The sequence below is a fragment of the Eublepharis macularius genome, chromosome 8, assembly GCF_028583425.1.
Source record: "Eublepharis macularius isolate TG4126 chromosome 8, MPM_Emac_v1.0, whole genome shotgun sequence".
In the NCBI taxonomy this organism is placed as follows: domain Eukaryota; kingdom Metazoa; phylum Chordata; class Lepidosauria; order Squamata; family Eublepharidae; genus Eublepharis; species Eublepharis macularius.
Window position 1 is genome coordinate 4,282,219 of NC_072797.1, and position 17,904 is coordinate 4,300,122.

General features: G+C 46.7%; 1 protein-coding gene across 1 annotated transcript in view; it reads left to right on the top strand.

The window, feature by feature from the left end:
• Positions 1-17,904, top strand: part of KIAA1328 (KIAA1328 ortholog) — a 260,928-nt gene that overhangs the window by 15,229 nt on the left and 227,795 nt on the right. Inside the window, exons 4-5 of the mRNA XM_054986693.1 lie at positions 4,160-4,254; positions 15,546-15,661. Of these exons, the coding sequence (XP_054842668.1) occupies positions 4,160-4,254; positions 15,546-15,661 (211 nt within the window). The remainder of the gene's footprint in view (positions 1-4,159; positions 4,255-15,545; positions 15,662-17,904) is intronic.

Genomic DNA, 17,904 nt, shown 5'->3' on the forward strand with positions numbered 1-17,904 from the left:
GCTCCTGGTATCCAGTGTTTTGCAAGAATATCTTGAGATGGTAAGGAAACAACTCTTTAGAAATGAAAAAAGAGGTCTAATGAAAAATCAGTGGGAAAATTTCTACCCTCCATTTCTGTTTCAAGCTTTAGTGTGAGACCTCTGGATTCCTGTCATTTGGGGAAAAGGTAGGGTTGACAACCTTCAGGTGGGACCTGGAGCCCCTCCTGGAATTACAACTGATCTACAAAATACAGATCAGTTGCCCTGGAGACAATGGCTGTATCAGAGGGCAAGCGCTATGGTACATCATAGATTCTTGGTGAAATCCCTTCCCATATTCCCCCCTCCAGAGGCATCAAATCTCCAGGAATTTCTCAGTTCAGAGTTGGCAACCCTGCAGAAAGGGATGATGTGGACTAATATGATTGGGACACCTTTCTAGTGCTTGTTTTTCAGTTGTTTGAAAAGATGTTCCTTTTGACACGTGCCCCAAAAGAGGCCCCCTAAAATCAGCAGAAACGGCTGCAGGGTCCACATCACTGACGTTCTTTGACCCAGAGCCCCTGCAAGTTATGCTGTCATAGTTTTTGCCAAATGCAACCGGAGAGCACGTGCGATGGGTGTGAATATGTGAAACAAGCCATCCTCTTTGAAGAGTGAAGGGAAAGTTGAACAGATACCACCTGCAGCTGTAAACCTGAAGTGCCTTTGAGTGAAAACATTAGTTTAAATTAAAGACATATCAAATGGTTTTGATGAAGGGGGCTCTGCCACCTCGGATTGGGAAAAGTATCACTTGGCACAGGTTGATCGCTGCTATCCATTTCAAAGGTGGCATGAAATAATTTTGTTAGCTTTTGAAGGCTTCTTTGAAAGGAATGGCTAGAAGAAGGGCGTGTTTTCTCGCCGTGCCTGGCCTCAATGCCCGGTGATCCTTTGAAGACACCCCTGTGGTTCGTGTGAGTGATAGGAGCGCTTTGTTTGCTTGTGTTATGAATTCTGTTGCATTGTGCTGTATCTCTTTGGATAGTTTCAGGTGGGTAGCCATGTTGGTCTGTAGTAGAAGAGCAAGTTTCGGGTCCAGTAGCACCTTAGAGACCAACTAGATTTCCAAGATGTGAGCTTTCAAGAATTAAAATGAGACTCTCGAAAGCTCACACTGTGGAAATCTAGTTGGTCTCTTAAGGTGCTGCTGTACCCAAATCTTGCTCCTCTTTTGGATAGAACCTACAAGTCTTAGGGGAAATGTATTTCTATCCCAGAGTAAATCTAAAGCAGTGTTGAAAAAAAATATCAATCCTGCCCTCAAGTCATAGCTGATTTATGGTGACCCCTGGTGGGGTTTTCATGGCAAGAGACTAACAGAGATGGTTTGCCATTGCCTGCCTCTGCAACCTTGGTCTTCGTTGGAGATCTCCTATCCAGTTACTAACCAAGGCCGACCCTGCTTAGCTTCTGGTGGTGGGGGAGAGTGCCCTCAAGTCATAGTTGACTTACGATGACCCCTGGTGGGGTTTGGTAATCATATCATTTTGCACGAAGACTTCAAAATGGCTGAAATAATACTTGTTCTAGTACTGATACGTTGGGGGGAGTAGCATGCTTCTGAATCTTGCACAACGGAGGCTAAATGCTTGATGGGCAGAAAAGGAGCCCTGTGAAACCTGAAAGATGGAATACCATGACAGATACAGGTTGACTCAGTGGTACTCGGAGCGCATGAATTGCATGCGGACGGTCTCTGGTTCCTTTTAATTGAAAAAGTGCAAAAAAAAAAAAGTTTGCCCACAGTGAAGTAGTAGCAAGTCGTAAAGAACTATCCTTTTCTTGCTTTTATCACTACTGACAGCTCATTCCAATGAAAATTATCTGCATAAGTTAATATTCATGTTGAAACATGATTTCACCGAGTCGATAAATCTAGAAAGACTTTTGAGTGTATTCCCCCTCCCCTTAATTGAATGTATTCACACTGTTTTGACACTTCAGCTGTATATCACATTTTATTTAGCCAGCTCTTTAGTGTTAGCAGATTGGGGCTTGCACGGATTTTGGGGGGGGATCAGTATTCTAGATTCCGTCAGTCAGTTTGAGACAATCTCTTGGTACTGATTCATAGGAATTCCTTGCCAAAAAAAACACCGGCAAAGGCTGAAATGGATTTATTGGGTTCAACTGGCTTAACTTCTGGCCAGTAATACCCCCCCCCCTTCCAAATATCTGAATACATCAATCGTCAACTGCAATTTAATGGTATTGATACTTGCGGAGTTACAGCACCAGGGTCAGTCTCGGCCTCTCCAGATAAAAGAGTCTTAGGCACCAGTGTTGGGAAGACCTTTCTCTGTCTGAGACCCTGGAAAGCAGCTGCCCATCAGAGGAGAATATTGGGGTTAATGGAAAAATGTTAGGATTTCATATCATTTAAAGCGAATTTGGTGGTTATTCAGAAAAAAAATGTGTTGCTTTTGTTGTGTTGTTGCTTTGTTCAGCTGCCAGTATAGCAGGGAAGGTGACTGTGAGCAGCTTGCCACTCGCCAGGAGACTTCAGCCATGAACTTCAAGGCAGGCATCCTGTGTTTTGGGGAAATAGGCTTAAGTGCCACATGCATGGGAGAACAGGAATAAAACTGTTTGCTCAACTTGATATATATTCTGCAGGGCCCTCTGGTGGACAGAATGCAAAGCTGCCTGGCAAACTTGGTGGTGATGGAGAGCAGATTTTTGTTTGTTTGTTTGTTTGTTTTGGGGTTGCTCTTGTGGCCAAGGATTTCAGTCTGCCACCATAACTGTGAAGTGAGGAATGCCCATATAGCATGTGGCCCAGCAGCTGTGAAGATTTTGATGCTCACGTTATGCCTGTAGGCAGCATCAGTTTAGGGCAAGCAAATGTTGTGCCATGAATGTTGTGTTGTGGACTGCACAAAAGTAAGGCAAGCCCTGGATTCTGGAACTGTCACTGAAGATCCAGTTGGGAAGATCTTAGGGCTTTCCTGGAGGACTCGTCTGTGGTGCGCTTTGCTCTTTTGATGCTTGACTGTTGCATTTTGTTTTAAATACAACCTTAACAAAATACCTCATATTGTTTTCACATTTATAGCTGTGTGTGTGTGTGGATGTGGAGTGTGTATTCTAGTACTCTTCAGATAGCCTCGGGGGCAGAGACATACATTACTCACTACTAGAGATGGGCACGAACTGGGAAAATTCTGAACTGTGTGGTTCATGGTTTGTCGGTTTCACAAACTTTCATGAACTTGCCCCAGTTCGCAAACCGGTTCATTCGGTTCAAGAAAATGTCACTTTCAGGTCAGCAGAAGGTCTGCATAGAGTCCCGCCCCCCGTTGCCTAGGAAACTGATTGATTGGTGCCAGGCTACCTGCAGTGACGAAACGAAATATGAACCAAACGAACCGGGCTAAAATTCGTAACGGTTCTTGAGAAATGAGCTCCCATGAACTGCCAGTTCACGAACCACGAACTGCCCTGATTTGTGATGAACTTTGGTTCGTATTTTGGTTTGTGCCCACCTCTACTCACCACTCATAGTTCACCAAAGACCAGTTTAAAAAATGGGCTGACAACCTCCTGGCCTGTGACATATTACTATGAAGGACATTGATACATTGCACCCCATCTAACCTCTTGTTCAAGTTGGAGTGTGGTGCAGTGGTTATTATTATTATTTACTTATTTATAGTCCACCTTTCTTACTGAGATCCAAGGCGAATTGCACAATGCTAGTGAAAATACAATATAATCAACAGCTGGGACATTTGATGAGCAAAGTTTACACTGGGAAGCCATGGATTCGAATCTCCATTCAGCCATGAGGTTTACTGATTGATTGTGGCCAGTTGCACTCATTCAGCCAAACCTAATGGAAGAGGGAAGAAATGTGTACATTGCCCAAAGATATTTGGAAGTGTGATTCAAAAAAAGTGAGAGTGCTAATCTTCAGAAGTACAAGTTAATGTTGAATCCACGACCCCACAACTTGAGAAATTATCTTGCTGGCTGATTCTTTATGGTTCAAAAAACGTGTATTTTCTTCCATTCTTAATTCATCTGGGGCTGAATATGCAGTCTCTGGTGCTTGAAATACTTTCATTGTAGAGTCAGAAACACTTGTTCCATGTTAATGATTGCTTTTTAAAATGCTGATTTTAATTTTCAGGTCCCTGACAAAGGAGGAGTGAAGAGTGCTTCTCTAAAGGATTTATGTCCCGAAGACAAGAGGCGCATCGCAAACTTAATTAAGGAGCTTGCAAGGTGAAGATAAACTCTGCTTGATAATGCATCAGGTTTAGGTTGAGGCTCTCCATCCAATTACTATGTTATGAAATTTAAGTGTTCATGTTTATTAAAAGAGTATTATTGCTCCTCTTCGTGGCACAGGTATTGCCGAGGCGGGGAATGCAGCAAGAGATTGCCAGTTCTTCACATCGTTCGGCAGATGCCTTCTTGTGACACTTGCCCATATTGTGTTACTTACGGCCTGACTAATTATGACCTGTTGCATGGGTCCCATGCCAGCACCTTCAGTATCTACTCTGGACTGTGATGCTGTTGTTAGTTTTGTCCTGAAATCTTTGCAGCTGTGGGTGTTGTGTGTGTGAGTCTGTGTGGTGACTAATGTGGCTGTCTGGGGAACAGGCAGGGTCCAGAGAATCTCAGCTTTTGGCGTTAAATACACACCCACCTTTTAGTCTTCACAGCTTTGAGATGTGCAGCCGTATACTATTATGTCTTACGCTTCTTCGCATCGTTTCTGATTTTTGCAATCCTTGCACTGTTGCATTGGTTATTCGATGTCTCCTGCTACTTGATTGCCTTATTTTGCACCAGGTAATTTGCCCTGAGTCTCAGTGAGAAAGGCAAGCAGTAAATAAATAAACCCAATTCTGTGGCAGGACTAAGAAAGGAGGGGAAAAATGTAGTATGTCTAACATCTGGAGGAAGCACAAATGACTGTTTTGCACCCTTCTCTAGCCCTCTGCCCTACATGCAGACATTGAATGACCCCTTCTACTGACGCATCACTTCACTTTCCAGTTCCTTAGTCTCTGGTCATAATTTCCAAATTCTTGAGGAATCTGAAGAAATGAGCTGTGACTCAAGAAAGCTCATACCCTACCAAAATTGTTAATCTTATAGGTGCTACTGGACTCTTGCTCTTTTTTACTGCTACAGACAGACTAACATGGCTACCCGTCTTGATCAGTAGATCTGGTGAGAGAAGTAAGTTAAGACTAACATAATTCACTTTTGCAAATTGGTCAGCTTCTATAGTTTTGTCGTAGAACTTTTGCTTTCTAAATGCTGAAGGTTGAGTGGACCAAAGACATTTGTCCTTCCTCTGGTTCTATCCAGAGATGTAGTAGGAGTTCATTTTCCTGACTTCTGTGCAGTCCCACATTGGACTATGCACACACAGGCTAACGTGGACGTGCAAGAAGATCATTTGATGAACTGCAGTTACAAGTAAGCGCAATCCCGTTTTCCCTGGCAGACATCGTCGTTGTGATCTGATAACTGACCTTTGCTTTCCTTTTGGTTTAGTGTTCTTTTCAGTGTCCATAATATTTCTTAAACAGTGTCCCCTCTGTCTGTTTCCAGAGTCATTCAGGAGAGAATTGTCAGGGGCAAATTTCTCGTTGGGCTTGATGTGTGGCCGAGATGGCAGTTCTGATGTTTGGGCCACCAGAGGGAGCTCAAGGTTCTTTCCCTCTTCCCACTATATCTTTGTTTTTCATTCTCGATGTGTTGAAATTAGTATCAGAAGCGATGCCCTTTCCTGGGATAGGTTTTAGATTTCATGCCTTCTTTGTGCTCTGTTGTTTTCCCAGGCTCTACATGCCTAGGTTGCACTAATTATGTATTAAACACACACACACAAGGGCCCTAAGAGAGACTCCTTAAAATGGCAATTTGAAAGTGTTTTGGACCTTAGGTTGTGTGTAGGGACCCTTTTTAATAATACGCCCTCCCCACACACCTTGTTGCACATAAGACCCTGTGCCCAGCTGAAACAGTGATTGGAGTGGACTGATTTTAAATTCATTTGTACTCTGCCTTTCTCGCCAGTGGGGCTTCAAAGCAGCTCACTTCATTCTCCTATGTTTGCACAACCACCCTGTGAGGTAGGTTAGGCTGAGAGCATGTGTCTGGCCCAAGGTCACCCAGTGAGCTTCCATGGCAAGATGTGGATTCGAACCTGGGTCTCTCAGATCCTAGTCTGATGGTGATGATGATGATAATAATAAAACGTTTGATTTATACACTGCCCTTCAGGATAACTTAACGCCCACTCAGAGCGGTTTACAAAGTATGTCATTATTATCTCCACAACAATCACCCTGTGAGGTGGGTGGGGCTGAGAGAGCTCTGAGAGAGCTGTGACTGACCCAAAGTCACCCAGCTGGCTTCAAGCAGAAGAGTGGGGAATCAAATCCGGTTCTCCAGATTAGAGTCCTGCCGCTCTTAACTACTACACCATACTGGCTTAGCTGAGAGGGAGAGTAAATGTGTGCTTTTTTAAAAAATATATATTTAGAGTTGTAGTTTCAGTCTTTAAAGGGTATGTGTATATATTTAAAAACCACACTATATCACATCAGTACTATAAGGCAGGCCTATCTTTCTAGCCTTCATATTTTTATTGATACTTCCTCCAAGGAACTTGGGGAATCCTTTATGGGTCTCCCCTCCTCCCCTCTTGTATCCTCACAACGCCTCTGTGAAGCAGGTTAAGCTGAGGAGCCTTGAAGCCAGGACTCCTCTGTCTAGGCCCAACCATAGCCATTATGCAGCACTGTCTCTTTTATTCTCATACAGATGATGAGTAAGGGAGGCTTGCCTGAGGCTACCTACTGAGTTCATGTCAGAGAGGAGATTTGCACCCATGGAGTCGCTTGTCTCAGCTCGGTCTCTTTGCCCTGATGATACACCTGATCTCATTGGGGTGCTAGAGTCCTAAATACATTCCTACAGTGAAATCTGAAGCAGTTACTCCAGTCTAAGCCCATTGAATTCCTAAGCAGTTACTCCAGTCTAAGCCCATTGATTTCAGTGGGCTTAGACTGGAGCAACTCTGCTTAGAATTTCACGGTTAATCTAAGATTGAAATATGTTAAATTGCTCAGATAGTTTGGGGGGGGGGTAGATGGGCCAAGGCGTCCATCTGATTCTGGTTTCATGTGGCACCTCCCAAGTTTCTAGCACTACTGGCAACTTGCTATCTCTGGATTTAGCTGGAAGCCCATCCTAGAAAATGCAGTCAGTGACTTACTCTGTCACTTGAAGTCCTTAAGTAGACAAAACTGGTTTGCAGCTGTACTGGTCCAAAATCCCAAAACAAACCACAGTCCCTGTAATTCCTTTTGTGAGGACTGGCAACAGTGACACAAAACAGTGTGCGAACTTGGAAGTGCGTCAGAACTCTTCCTCAGGATGGATGTTACAAAATAAAAAACAAAAAACAGATAGGGGAAGATAAAGACCCCTCCACAGGCATTTCTGTGCTGATTGTTGGTGGGTATATAGGTATATCTCAGTGTCTTTGATATCAGGTTGTGCTACGTTTCCTCTGAGAGAGGGGGGAAAATGCTTCTCAATTGGCATTACAAAGGATTATTTAACCTCAAGTCACATCACCTCTCCACCTGAACTCTTTTACACAGGAAATCATTCTTTATTTCATTTACTTCACCCAGTAGGAGGGACCCAAAGCAGTTTATGTTGTTCTGTCCTTCATTTTATCCTTGTAGCAACCCTGTGAGATAGGTTATGTTGAGAATGTGTGACTAGGAGTGTGCAGCCCGAAAAGATTTGGGTTTCCGGTTGCAAGCAGCAGCAGGGCTCTTTAAACTCAGCCCCGAGGTTTTCATAAGCATTACAAATGTTTCGGAAGGCTTTAATTTGGGATATCCCGAATCTTTATAGATCAGGTCCGATTCGGGTATTTTACCCGAATCGGAAAGCCGAAGCGCACATCCCTACATGTGACTGACCCAAGGTCACCCAGTGAGCTTCCATGGCAGAGTGAGATTCGAACCTGGGTCTCCCATGCCTTAGTTCAACACTAACAACTACTCCACACTGACTCTCATTTCATTTTTAAGAGATTGTTAAGTGTAGGCTTTAACACGCTAGTATTAAGTTCAGATTTCATTTTAAACCCTTTTTTAAAAAGGTAATTAAAATAGTTTAGAATTTTATTTTTTAAGCTATGGAATCTTTTCTGCATCCTGCCCCGCCCCTGGTAGCTGAGTACAGACTATTAGATAATAATTCAGAGGGGTGTTTGTATGAGTCTGATGCAGCAAAAATAAACAGAAACCTTGTGGCGTGTGAAAGACTGACAAAATTTTATTCCGGCATGAGCTTTGTAGACTGGAGCCCGCTTATCTTTAAGTCTTAGATGCTGTGATTTCCCCGCTACGCTGCAGCTTGATAGTTCCCTCTAACATTTCTTGGAAGAAAAATAGAGTTGCAGCAACATTAATTCCGAAAGGTAAAATCAGCGTAACGCTCTCTTATACTTACTTCTCTTTTTATTTTTAAACCTAATCATATTTTTAATAGGTATAATTAAAAAGATCTCTTCAGCATAATAGGGGAGTTAAGCTTCAGTTTTTCTCACCTCGTTCAGTCTTAAAACTTGCCATAATTTTCCTCTGCGTCTGGGAAAGGTGGAAGGATTTTGGCTTTTTAAAAACAGGGCTGGCTGTCGGGCGCCTTCACGCTTCCTACCAGAAGAAGAAAGCGAGTTGACTCGGTTTTGATGAAGCATTTCATTTGTTTGGGCATTTCAGTCCGGAGGGGCATAGTTAGGTTTCTTAGGCTAAGGGTAGGGGACGCTGACGATGTCTTTCTTCCTTAGTTGTTTGCCACTTAAACTTTGCCGGCACCTTCAGACAATCCAAGAGCTTTAATTAGAAGCTGCTCGTGATAGGATAGGGGGTAGTGGTTTATCGTCAGACTAGGATCTGGGAGGCTCTAACCTGGATAGCCCAGGTGAGCCTGATCTCGTCAGATCTCAGAAGCTAAGCAGGATCGGCCTTGGTTAGTAATTGGATGGGAGACCTCCAACAAAGACCAGGATTGCAGAGGCAGGCAATGGCAAACCACCTCTGTTAGTCTGTTGCCATGAAAACCCCAGCAGGGGTCGCTATGAGTCAGCTATGACTTGACGGCACTTCCTGCCGCCACCACCATAGGATCTGGGAGACTGGAGTACAGATCTCCACTAACTGCGTGGACTTGGCCCCCGTCAACTATCTTTGCCTAATCTACCTCACAGGGCTGTTGTGGAGATGAAATGGGGAAGAAAGAACCACATACACTACCCTGAGCTCCTTGGAGAGAGAGCAGGATAGGAAATAACGTAACACTGTCCTTGCTGGGTGAATCAAAGGTCCGTCTGTCCCCAGCCTTTCCCCTCCTGCGTCTAGGCAGATTCCCCCTGTGAGGTCAGGGCCAAGGCACAGCTGACAAATCAGCAAAAGATGAATTACATTGTGGGCAGAGATGTGATTCTCATGGGGGTTGAACACGGTTTCAGGTCTGCAGCCACGTTGGTCTGCAGTAGAACACCAGCGTTTGAGTCCAGTGGCACCTTAAGACGAACAAGATTTCCAGGGAAGGAGCTTTTGAGAGCCGGTGCTCCTTCTTTAGATATGAGTAAACACTGCCGTTCCTGCTCGGTTATGCTAGCTGCTGCTGTTCACCCCGTATTGCTATTAGCAGTTTTAATAATAATGTCTGTTTCTTTAAACCTTCTAATAATAGTACTGGAAGCCCAGTTTGCTTACCAGAACTATGCAAGAGCGAAGGATTAACCCCTCCTCCCATCTCCCACTTTTAAGAAACTGCTGTGCTCTTCCTTATGTCTGTTTTGGCCTTCGCAAGCTGAGCGCCATGATGTTGGGCTGCACACTTATTGATCGGAGCGATTGCTTGTGGTGGTAACTCAACAATGTGAGAAGAGTGAACTGTTCCAGTGCTAATTGTTTAGCAGTGTTAACTCCTTTGGGGTCCCGGGCATGAAGCGCTTGCATCTGTGCTATTCTTGGGCACAGAGGAGCAGTCTCTGTCTCCCCCTCGCCTCCTGTCTGAACGCTTTCTAGTTCCTCTTTGGGCGAAGATGGGCTGGGGTACCGTCTCTCACGGCCCACATTTAAGCCAGCTTTGTTAGATTTCAAGGTGACCACTTGAAATAACACTGCGTGCTAGATGCAGGTCTTGCTCTAGCGGTGGTGCAGGTGAGGTACTGGAGGCATCAGGGCACTGCCCCCAAATGCTTGTTATATTGCACTGGAATGCGGCTCTCTTGTGAGCAATCACGGGAGATGCTTGGAGCCAGTTGGAGGCAGCTTAGAAGCAGCAGCGACTCTTCCATTTAAGAATGCAAGTTGATAGGGTGTGGAGGCACATGGGTGCATTCGGCTGTTGAAGGATGATCTTGGCATTTTTCTCAGCTTTGCTGAGGATGACTGTGCAGAGGAAGGCTTATGTCCAAGCTCTCATACCAGAGAAGTATGCAACAGATGCCCCTTTCTTCTGGATTCCCCCTACAGTCTCCTGCTGGAAAGGGCAGATGCTGCTAAGGGGGACCAGGTAATTGCTCTTCGTCTTCCTTGGGCTAAAGTATCTGAGTACAGCAACACTGAACAGCAGTACATGTCTGTGTTTGCAGTACATCTCAGCCCAAAACCTGTGGCTGAGGATGCGTGCTGAATGGGATTGTTAGCAGCAGCAGCAACAACATCATTCGATTTATAGACCGCCCTTCAGGATGACTTAACACCCACTCAGAGCAGTTTACAAAGTATGCCACTATTATCCCCACAACAACAATCACCCTGTGAGGTGGGTGGGGCTGAGAGAGCTCCTAGAAGCTGTGACTGACCCAGGGTCACCCAGCTGGCTTCAAGTGGAGGAGTGGGGAATCAAACCCAGCTCTCCAGATTAGAGTCCCGTGCTCTTAACCGTTACACCAAACTGGCTGTCCGGTTGACACAAATGGAGATAATTCTGTGTTGCAATCCCTGGAAGCAGCTTGTGGGCCTCTCTGATGAGTTTGCAGTTGAGTTTTCTGTGTGTGGCTTGTTTGGTATACATCCTTTTAGAAGTATGCAAACGTTACCACAGTCGTGGGCTGAAAAAAAGCCTTTGCCATATGCCCTCCATTTACGAGAGCCAGTTTGGTATAGTGGTTAAGAGTGTGGGACTCTAATCTGGAGAGCTGGGTTTGATTCCCCACTCCTCCACTTGAAGCCAGCTGGGTGACCCTGGATCAGTCACAGCTCTCTCAGAGCTCTCTCAGCCCCACCCACCTCACAGGGTGATTGTTGTTGTGGGGATAATAATAACGTACTTTGTAAACTGCTCTGAGTGGGTGTTAAGTCGTCTGAAGGGCGGTATATAAATTGAATGTTATTGTTGTTATTACTACTGCTACTAAGGCCCGGTGCCAGGTTTTCTGGCACCTGAGGCTGGGGACAGCTTCAGCACTATTGCTGCCCCTACGCGTGTCTGCGCATACCTGGACTGCATGATGACGTCACATGGCAAGCAGCTGCCTCTCAGCCATCCTGCTCAGTTGCTCCGTGCACCGCCCCAGCAGTCTACAGTGCCTGGCCCGCAGCTGCTGTGCCTGGCTGGGAATGCATGCTGGCGGCAGCGGCACCACGGGGCAGCTAAACGGGAGGGCAGGGAGGCTGCAACAGCTGTGGGCCAGGTGCTGCAGGTAGCCGGGGCAGTGCGCAGGTGACTTCCCAGCGCGTGCCTGCACCCCCGGTGCCCCCTCCGGCGCCTCAGCACTTGAAGCGGCTGCTGGAGCTGCCTATATGGATGCGCTGGCCCTGCTGCTGCTACTACTGCTAGTACTACTACCACTACAACTTCTGTTACTTGCAGTGGTGAACACTACGATGCTTGACTTGATCTTGCGTCCTTGGGTTTACGGTCTGAAGTGTGTTTTCAGACGTGCATTTCTGCTGCAACGGCTTGAGGTAGTGACCGCAAGAGATGCTGCCAAACTTTTTTTCTATTGTCCCTTTCTTTTTGTATTTATAGCCTACTTTTCTACCCAAGAACAAATCAGCTTACAACACTGCATAAATAAAAAAATGAACAACAAACAAATGTGTTTCACGCTGGTCATAGACTCACTGGCTGGCTTGATTGGAGACACAGGCTGTGAGCCACAGGCTAAGAGCTCTTTGGCTCACCCATCTGACCCCACCCAAGTTTTATAAAGTACCTGAGACAGGAAGGGGAATCAGTCCACAGTACAGATGTTGCATGGCTGCCTAAGACATTCCTTCTCGCTAAAAGAAATTGAGAGAACTCTCAAAGTGCAAGACTTTGAACCCTGAGTTTTCCCACTGAGGGCACCAGAATTTAGTAATCACTCCATGGAAGCCGTCAGGGCTGCTCCTGTGTCTAAAAACGTACCCATTACCTTCTTAAGTCGGACCCAAGAGCTCAGCAAATGCAATATTCTGCCCAACCACATTTTGCAGAGAGTGGCTGCACTGGATTGACCCTTGTTCTGATCCACCAGCATTCTTTTTCTGAACAACAGCGAGCTGTTGTGCTGTTCCCATGCCCTCCCCAGCAGCTGCAGCTATTACTGCTGTGGGAGGTGAGAAGAAGCCAGATAAGTTTCTGTGCGTACCATAACATGCCATTCCCTTTGGGGAGTAATCAGTCCTGCGTATAAATAAATTAGCCGTGGTATGCAGAACCCCCTTTGCTGAGCTCCTTTTTTTACGCTTTTTCTATCTCTGCATGGGCTGCTTATGAGATTCTGGAAGGTGTAACCCAAGAACGTGTTTGGGCAGCATGCCAGTTTGGTGTAGTGGGTAAGAGCACGGGACTCTAACCTGGAGAGCCAGGTTTGATGCCCCACTCCTCTGCTTGAAGCCAGCTGGGTGACCTTGGGTCAGTCACAGCTCTCTCAGAGCTCTCTCAGCCCCACCCACCTCACAGGGTGATTGTTGTTGTGGGGATAATAATATACTTTGTAAACCGCTCTGAGTGGGCGTTAAGTTGTCCTGAAGGGCGGTATATAAATCGAATGTTGTTGTTGTTATTATTATTATTAAATGCCCTGCTTGTGGCTCCCCCCCCCAATCCCATAGCCAGTTGATGCAAATAATTAAGATATTTTGGCTTTACTTCTGGTACAGAATCTGGCATGTCACTATTAATGAGCTGACATGAGCCTGTCTTCTACTGTTTGTTCTTGTTCAGAACCTCTGAACCACTGAGGAGCCCATCCGCCTTTTGGTGGTGCTTTGTTGTGACTTGAGCAGGAGTTCTTGAAAAAGAGCTTGCCGATAGACCAGCAAGGCGCTTTAACACTAAGCTTGTTTCTGGGTATGTTTTGCTGTCTAAACTGCACTGGGGGAGAGAATGAGGCAGTGGTGTTAAAGGTTGGAATTGCACCTGCCGTCGATAAGATGTGTGCTTGCTGTGGCGGTGGACCATGTGCACGTCGATAGTTTTGGGTTTGGAGGGCCCACGTTCAGATATTTGCCTACCTGAGATCCCCAGTAAACAGGCCTTGCACAAGTTGCTTTCTTTGCTTTTCCTTGCTGAGAGGTTCTCATGAAGAAGGACGTTCCGCGTCATGTTTGTGCACTGAGATTGGTGCTGCTGTGAATGATAAGCGAGCTAAAGACGAAGCAGAGACTGTGGGACGGGGAAGGACAGCGAGAAGTTTAAAAAATGCCACAACTGAGCCAAAGTTTTAGTTGAGCTCTCAGAGATTCCCTTCCCGACAGACCCAGAAATCATTTCTGGCATTTCCGCCAGGAGGCACAAAGCACTAAAGCACGCAGTAATCTCCACCCGGTCTTGAACAGGCCTTGACATAAATCCGACATAATCTGACAAAGCGTGTGTATCCATTTTCTCTGCTGTCGTTTTGGTCACCTGTGGATAATTGTATCTTTGTCGGCTTATCTTCTTTGCAAAGGCTGCTGTCCTGCCTGCTCCGGGATGCATCAAAGTTTCTCAGAAGCCTATTGGGCGAGAGAAGCTGCAGTGCACATCTGGGTGCTTTGGGAGGTGGACGGGTGTGGCAGAGGCTGAGAAGGGCACTGGGGAAGATTTTTGGGGTGCTGGAAAGCCCAACCCAACAGGACAGCAGAGACATAAATGAATAAGCAGAAGGTCCATGGTGTCAGCGCTCACCATCGCTGCTGCTGGGCGGGGCATCAGCCAGGCCTGCCCTGACATCAGAGGGGTGCCAGGGATGCCACAGGACCCTGCTCTGTGGAAGGAGGGGCGGTATACCTCACCCAGACTTTCTCTCAGTCCACTCGCTGGCCTGCTCAACCTGGGCTGCTCCCCCTCTGCAATCTCCACCATCCCTTCCTCCAAGCCTCTGCTCTTGCACTGCTCAACTCCATGCCATCACTCCTCCTCAAACCCACCACCCCAGAGTTCTTCCCAGACAACCTTTATAGGGCTTCCTTTCTCCGCCCCGCCCTCCTTCCAGCCTGGTCCTGGGCTGCCCCAAGTGGTTGCAGCTGGGGTAGCTGATCTGGCTCCATTGACCAGCACCAGCTGTGTCTTGTTGCCTGGCTGTCCAGCCTCCCCGACTCTGCTGATTGCCGAAGGCAGGCCCAGCTGCAGCCCCTTGGCTGGCTGCCCAGCACCTCCCCCAGAATGCCTGTGGCAGCTCCACCTGGAGTTGCTTGGCTCCTGGCACTCCCTGAGCCTGGCTATTGCCTTCTAGCTGCTGTATAGGCTGGGGCGTGGCTCTGAGCTGTTGGGGCTGCTTCTCTTCATCAGGTAAGGGCTCTGCTTGGGCAGCTGCTGGGTCCCTATTTCCCCTGCCCTTGCCCTCTCCCTTCGTGTTGCTTGGCCCCCCACCCTCCCCTTGGAGGGTAGTACTGGCTGGCCCCTCCCTGCCCCTTCTAGCCCTCTGAGGCTTTGGACCTTTGTCCCTTTCCCCTGGGGTGGGCAGGTTTTGGCCCTGGCTGCCGGCCGGGGCGGCAGGGCAGCCACCTCCCGGCTGCCTCCTATTGCTTCCTCCCGGCGAGGCCGGGGGCTGTGTCTCAGACCCCGGACACATGGAACATCTGTATTTTGGGGCTGTGCCCTGTGAAAATAGGGGAGTTGAACATTCTTTCGCATTAAGTAGACTCATGCAGAACAAGCAGGCTGTGGGGAAAAACTGGACGGAGAACTTTCTCCTTGAGGCGTGCCCATTTAGTAAATGTAGAAAATGTTTTATGTGAAAGGAACCCTTCAAACCCTTCACCCACAGCTACAGTCCAGTCCCATGGGGCTCCTCTTTGCCTGCATTTAGTTCTTGGATTTGGATCTGCGTTTGCCCTTTGGCAAGTTGCTTTGTAAGCTTCCAGTTGGAAAAATGGCAGCTCCGTTGGCCTATTTCATGCTGGGTCTGTGAACGGAAGGAGCAGCGGGCACTCTGCCTTCCAGAGCTTTGGAATGTGATTGGGGGGTGCCCTTGCGCCCATGGCTGGCCCGGATCAGAGGGCTTGTTCTGTCTGATAGCGTTTGTTTTTTCTTGCTTTCAGGGTGAGTGAAGAGAAGGAGGTGACGGAGGAGCGGCTGAAAGCCGAGCAGGAGTCATTTGAGAAGAAGATCAGGCAACTTGAGGAACAAAATGAACTCATCATCAAAGAAAGGGAAGATATCCTTTTGATTTAAAAAGGAGGAGGAAAGCAGAGCCTAGAGTTTGCTGTCTGGAATAAAAAAACAAACCAGAGAGAAGTAATTGTCCTAATTTATAGCAGGGCATAAATCTCCATGTGCTGCCGTTCAGAAGCAATTGGAGGTGAGTTGCCAGCGTGTGCTTCTGGCTCATTTGAGCTGGAAACTGCCACCCAGCTGTTCCCAGGATGTTGCTTTGCTGGAAAATAGATATTTGTCAACTTAAAAACAACGGTGCTGAATTTTGTGCATTCGTAATATATAGATGGCTTCCCTCCCGCCTTTCTCACTTAATCTTGTTTCAGTAATTTCATGGCGGACTAATGCAGGTTTGCAGAGAGGTGCAGCTACATGTTCCTCTTTGAGTCTGTGGTTGGAAGTCCGAGGACGGCTGGAGTGTTTGGGTCTGGCAGAGCACCTGCCCTGGGCGGTTAATACACCTGTGAGATAATATACTGTGGGTTTGGGATGTTTTTCTCCCCTTTTTGGTGATTGTGGAATAGTCAGGGGCACCATCCACCAGGAACTTGATGAACTCAGGTTCTGTTGAAATGGGTGGGATATTCTTCATACACCCTGACCTGGATGGCCCCAGCTAGCCCGATCTCATCAGACCTTGGAAGCTCTGCAGGGCTGGCCCTGGTTAGTGGTTGGATGGGAGACTGCCAGAGAAGTCTAGGGTCACTATGCAGAAACAGGTAATGGCAAACCACCTCTGAACATCTCTTGCCTATATCCCCTCAGTGGATATATATATATTTCCCCCCAAGTAGGAGGACTCCAAATGATACTTTTCTCGTGCAGTGGAAAAATAGCTAGAAAATACACGTCCGTCTTTTCTCTTCTAGGATTTTGACATTTAATAATATAAAAATAACAGTGTGCTTATGTACTGCCCTTCTAGACAGATAAGTGCCCGCTCAGAGTGGTGAACAGTGTTATCGTTATCCCCACAATACAGCTGGGGAGCTGGGGCTGAGAGGAGTGGCTTCCCCGAGGCCACCTGCTGAGCTCATGGCAGTAGCGGGATTCAAACCAGCAGAGCCCAACCACTTAACCACTACACTACAGCAGCTCTCAGATGTCTATCCCTACCAGAATATGTTGTGGCAACCATATCTAAGGGTGTGAATCGGGCAGAGGCTAGGACACATTACCAGCAGCATCACAAAGCATGCTACAAAACATGGGAAGCAACTTAGGAACTGGGCCCCTGGCTTTCATGCTTCTGGAAAAGAGTTCAGAGTTTTGTGCACTTATTTATTTATTTACTTCGATTATATTCCACCCTCCTTGCATCAGCAAGCTCCGGGCGGATTACAACCATATACAATTAAAACACATTAAGTAATTAATACCAATTAAAATCATAAAACAATTCAGATTTGCACAGTTAAATATATATATATATATATATGAGTCTGAGCCGCTATGAGTCTGTACACACACACACACACACACACACAGAGAGAGAGAGAGAGAGAGAGAGACTCATAACGGCACAGCAGCCAGCCAACCGACCTTCACCCATCGCCAGAGCATCATCGTGGGGACTGTTTATTTGATGGAGGTATTGCCTGAAGGGAGAGCATATTCTGTAATCGACCGGCCAGGGGGCTTCGCCTAGCACCGCCCAAACGCCTGGCGGAACATCTCCATCTTACAGGCCCGGCGGAAGGATAGCAAATCCTGCCGGGCCCTGGTCTTGTTAGACAGAGCGTTCCACCAGGCTGGGGCCAGGGCCAAGAAGGCCCTGGCCCTGGTCGATGCCAGGTGGGCCTCCCTGGGGCCAGGGACTCTTTGCAGATGTTTATCACTAGAACGAATTTAGTGTCAAGCTCTTCCCTTGAATAGTGCGATGTTCTAAGCTTTCAGTTTGCGCCGTCGTATGGATTTGAGGTGGGATGTCTGCTCTCAGGAGCGGGTTCTTTCTCCTTTGGTGTGTTTCTGCACATGTAACTTCCATTATTGCTAATGAGTGCTACTGAGCTGTTGTGAAGGAAATATATCCCTTTGGGCTTTTGTTTTTACCTTTATTGGCGAGAGATTCTTCAAGCATACATATTTCTTTCAGGAGAAGTCTGGCAAAGATGGCAGAAGGTTAATACATGCGATTTTACACTACATAAAACTCTATAAAAACTAGAAACATAAAACAAGGACATAATTTAAAACAATATAATTTTAACTATGAGAATACTTATCCATCATGCATGAATGATC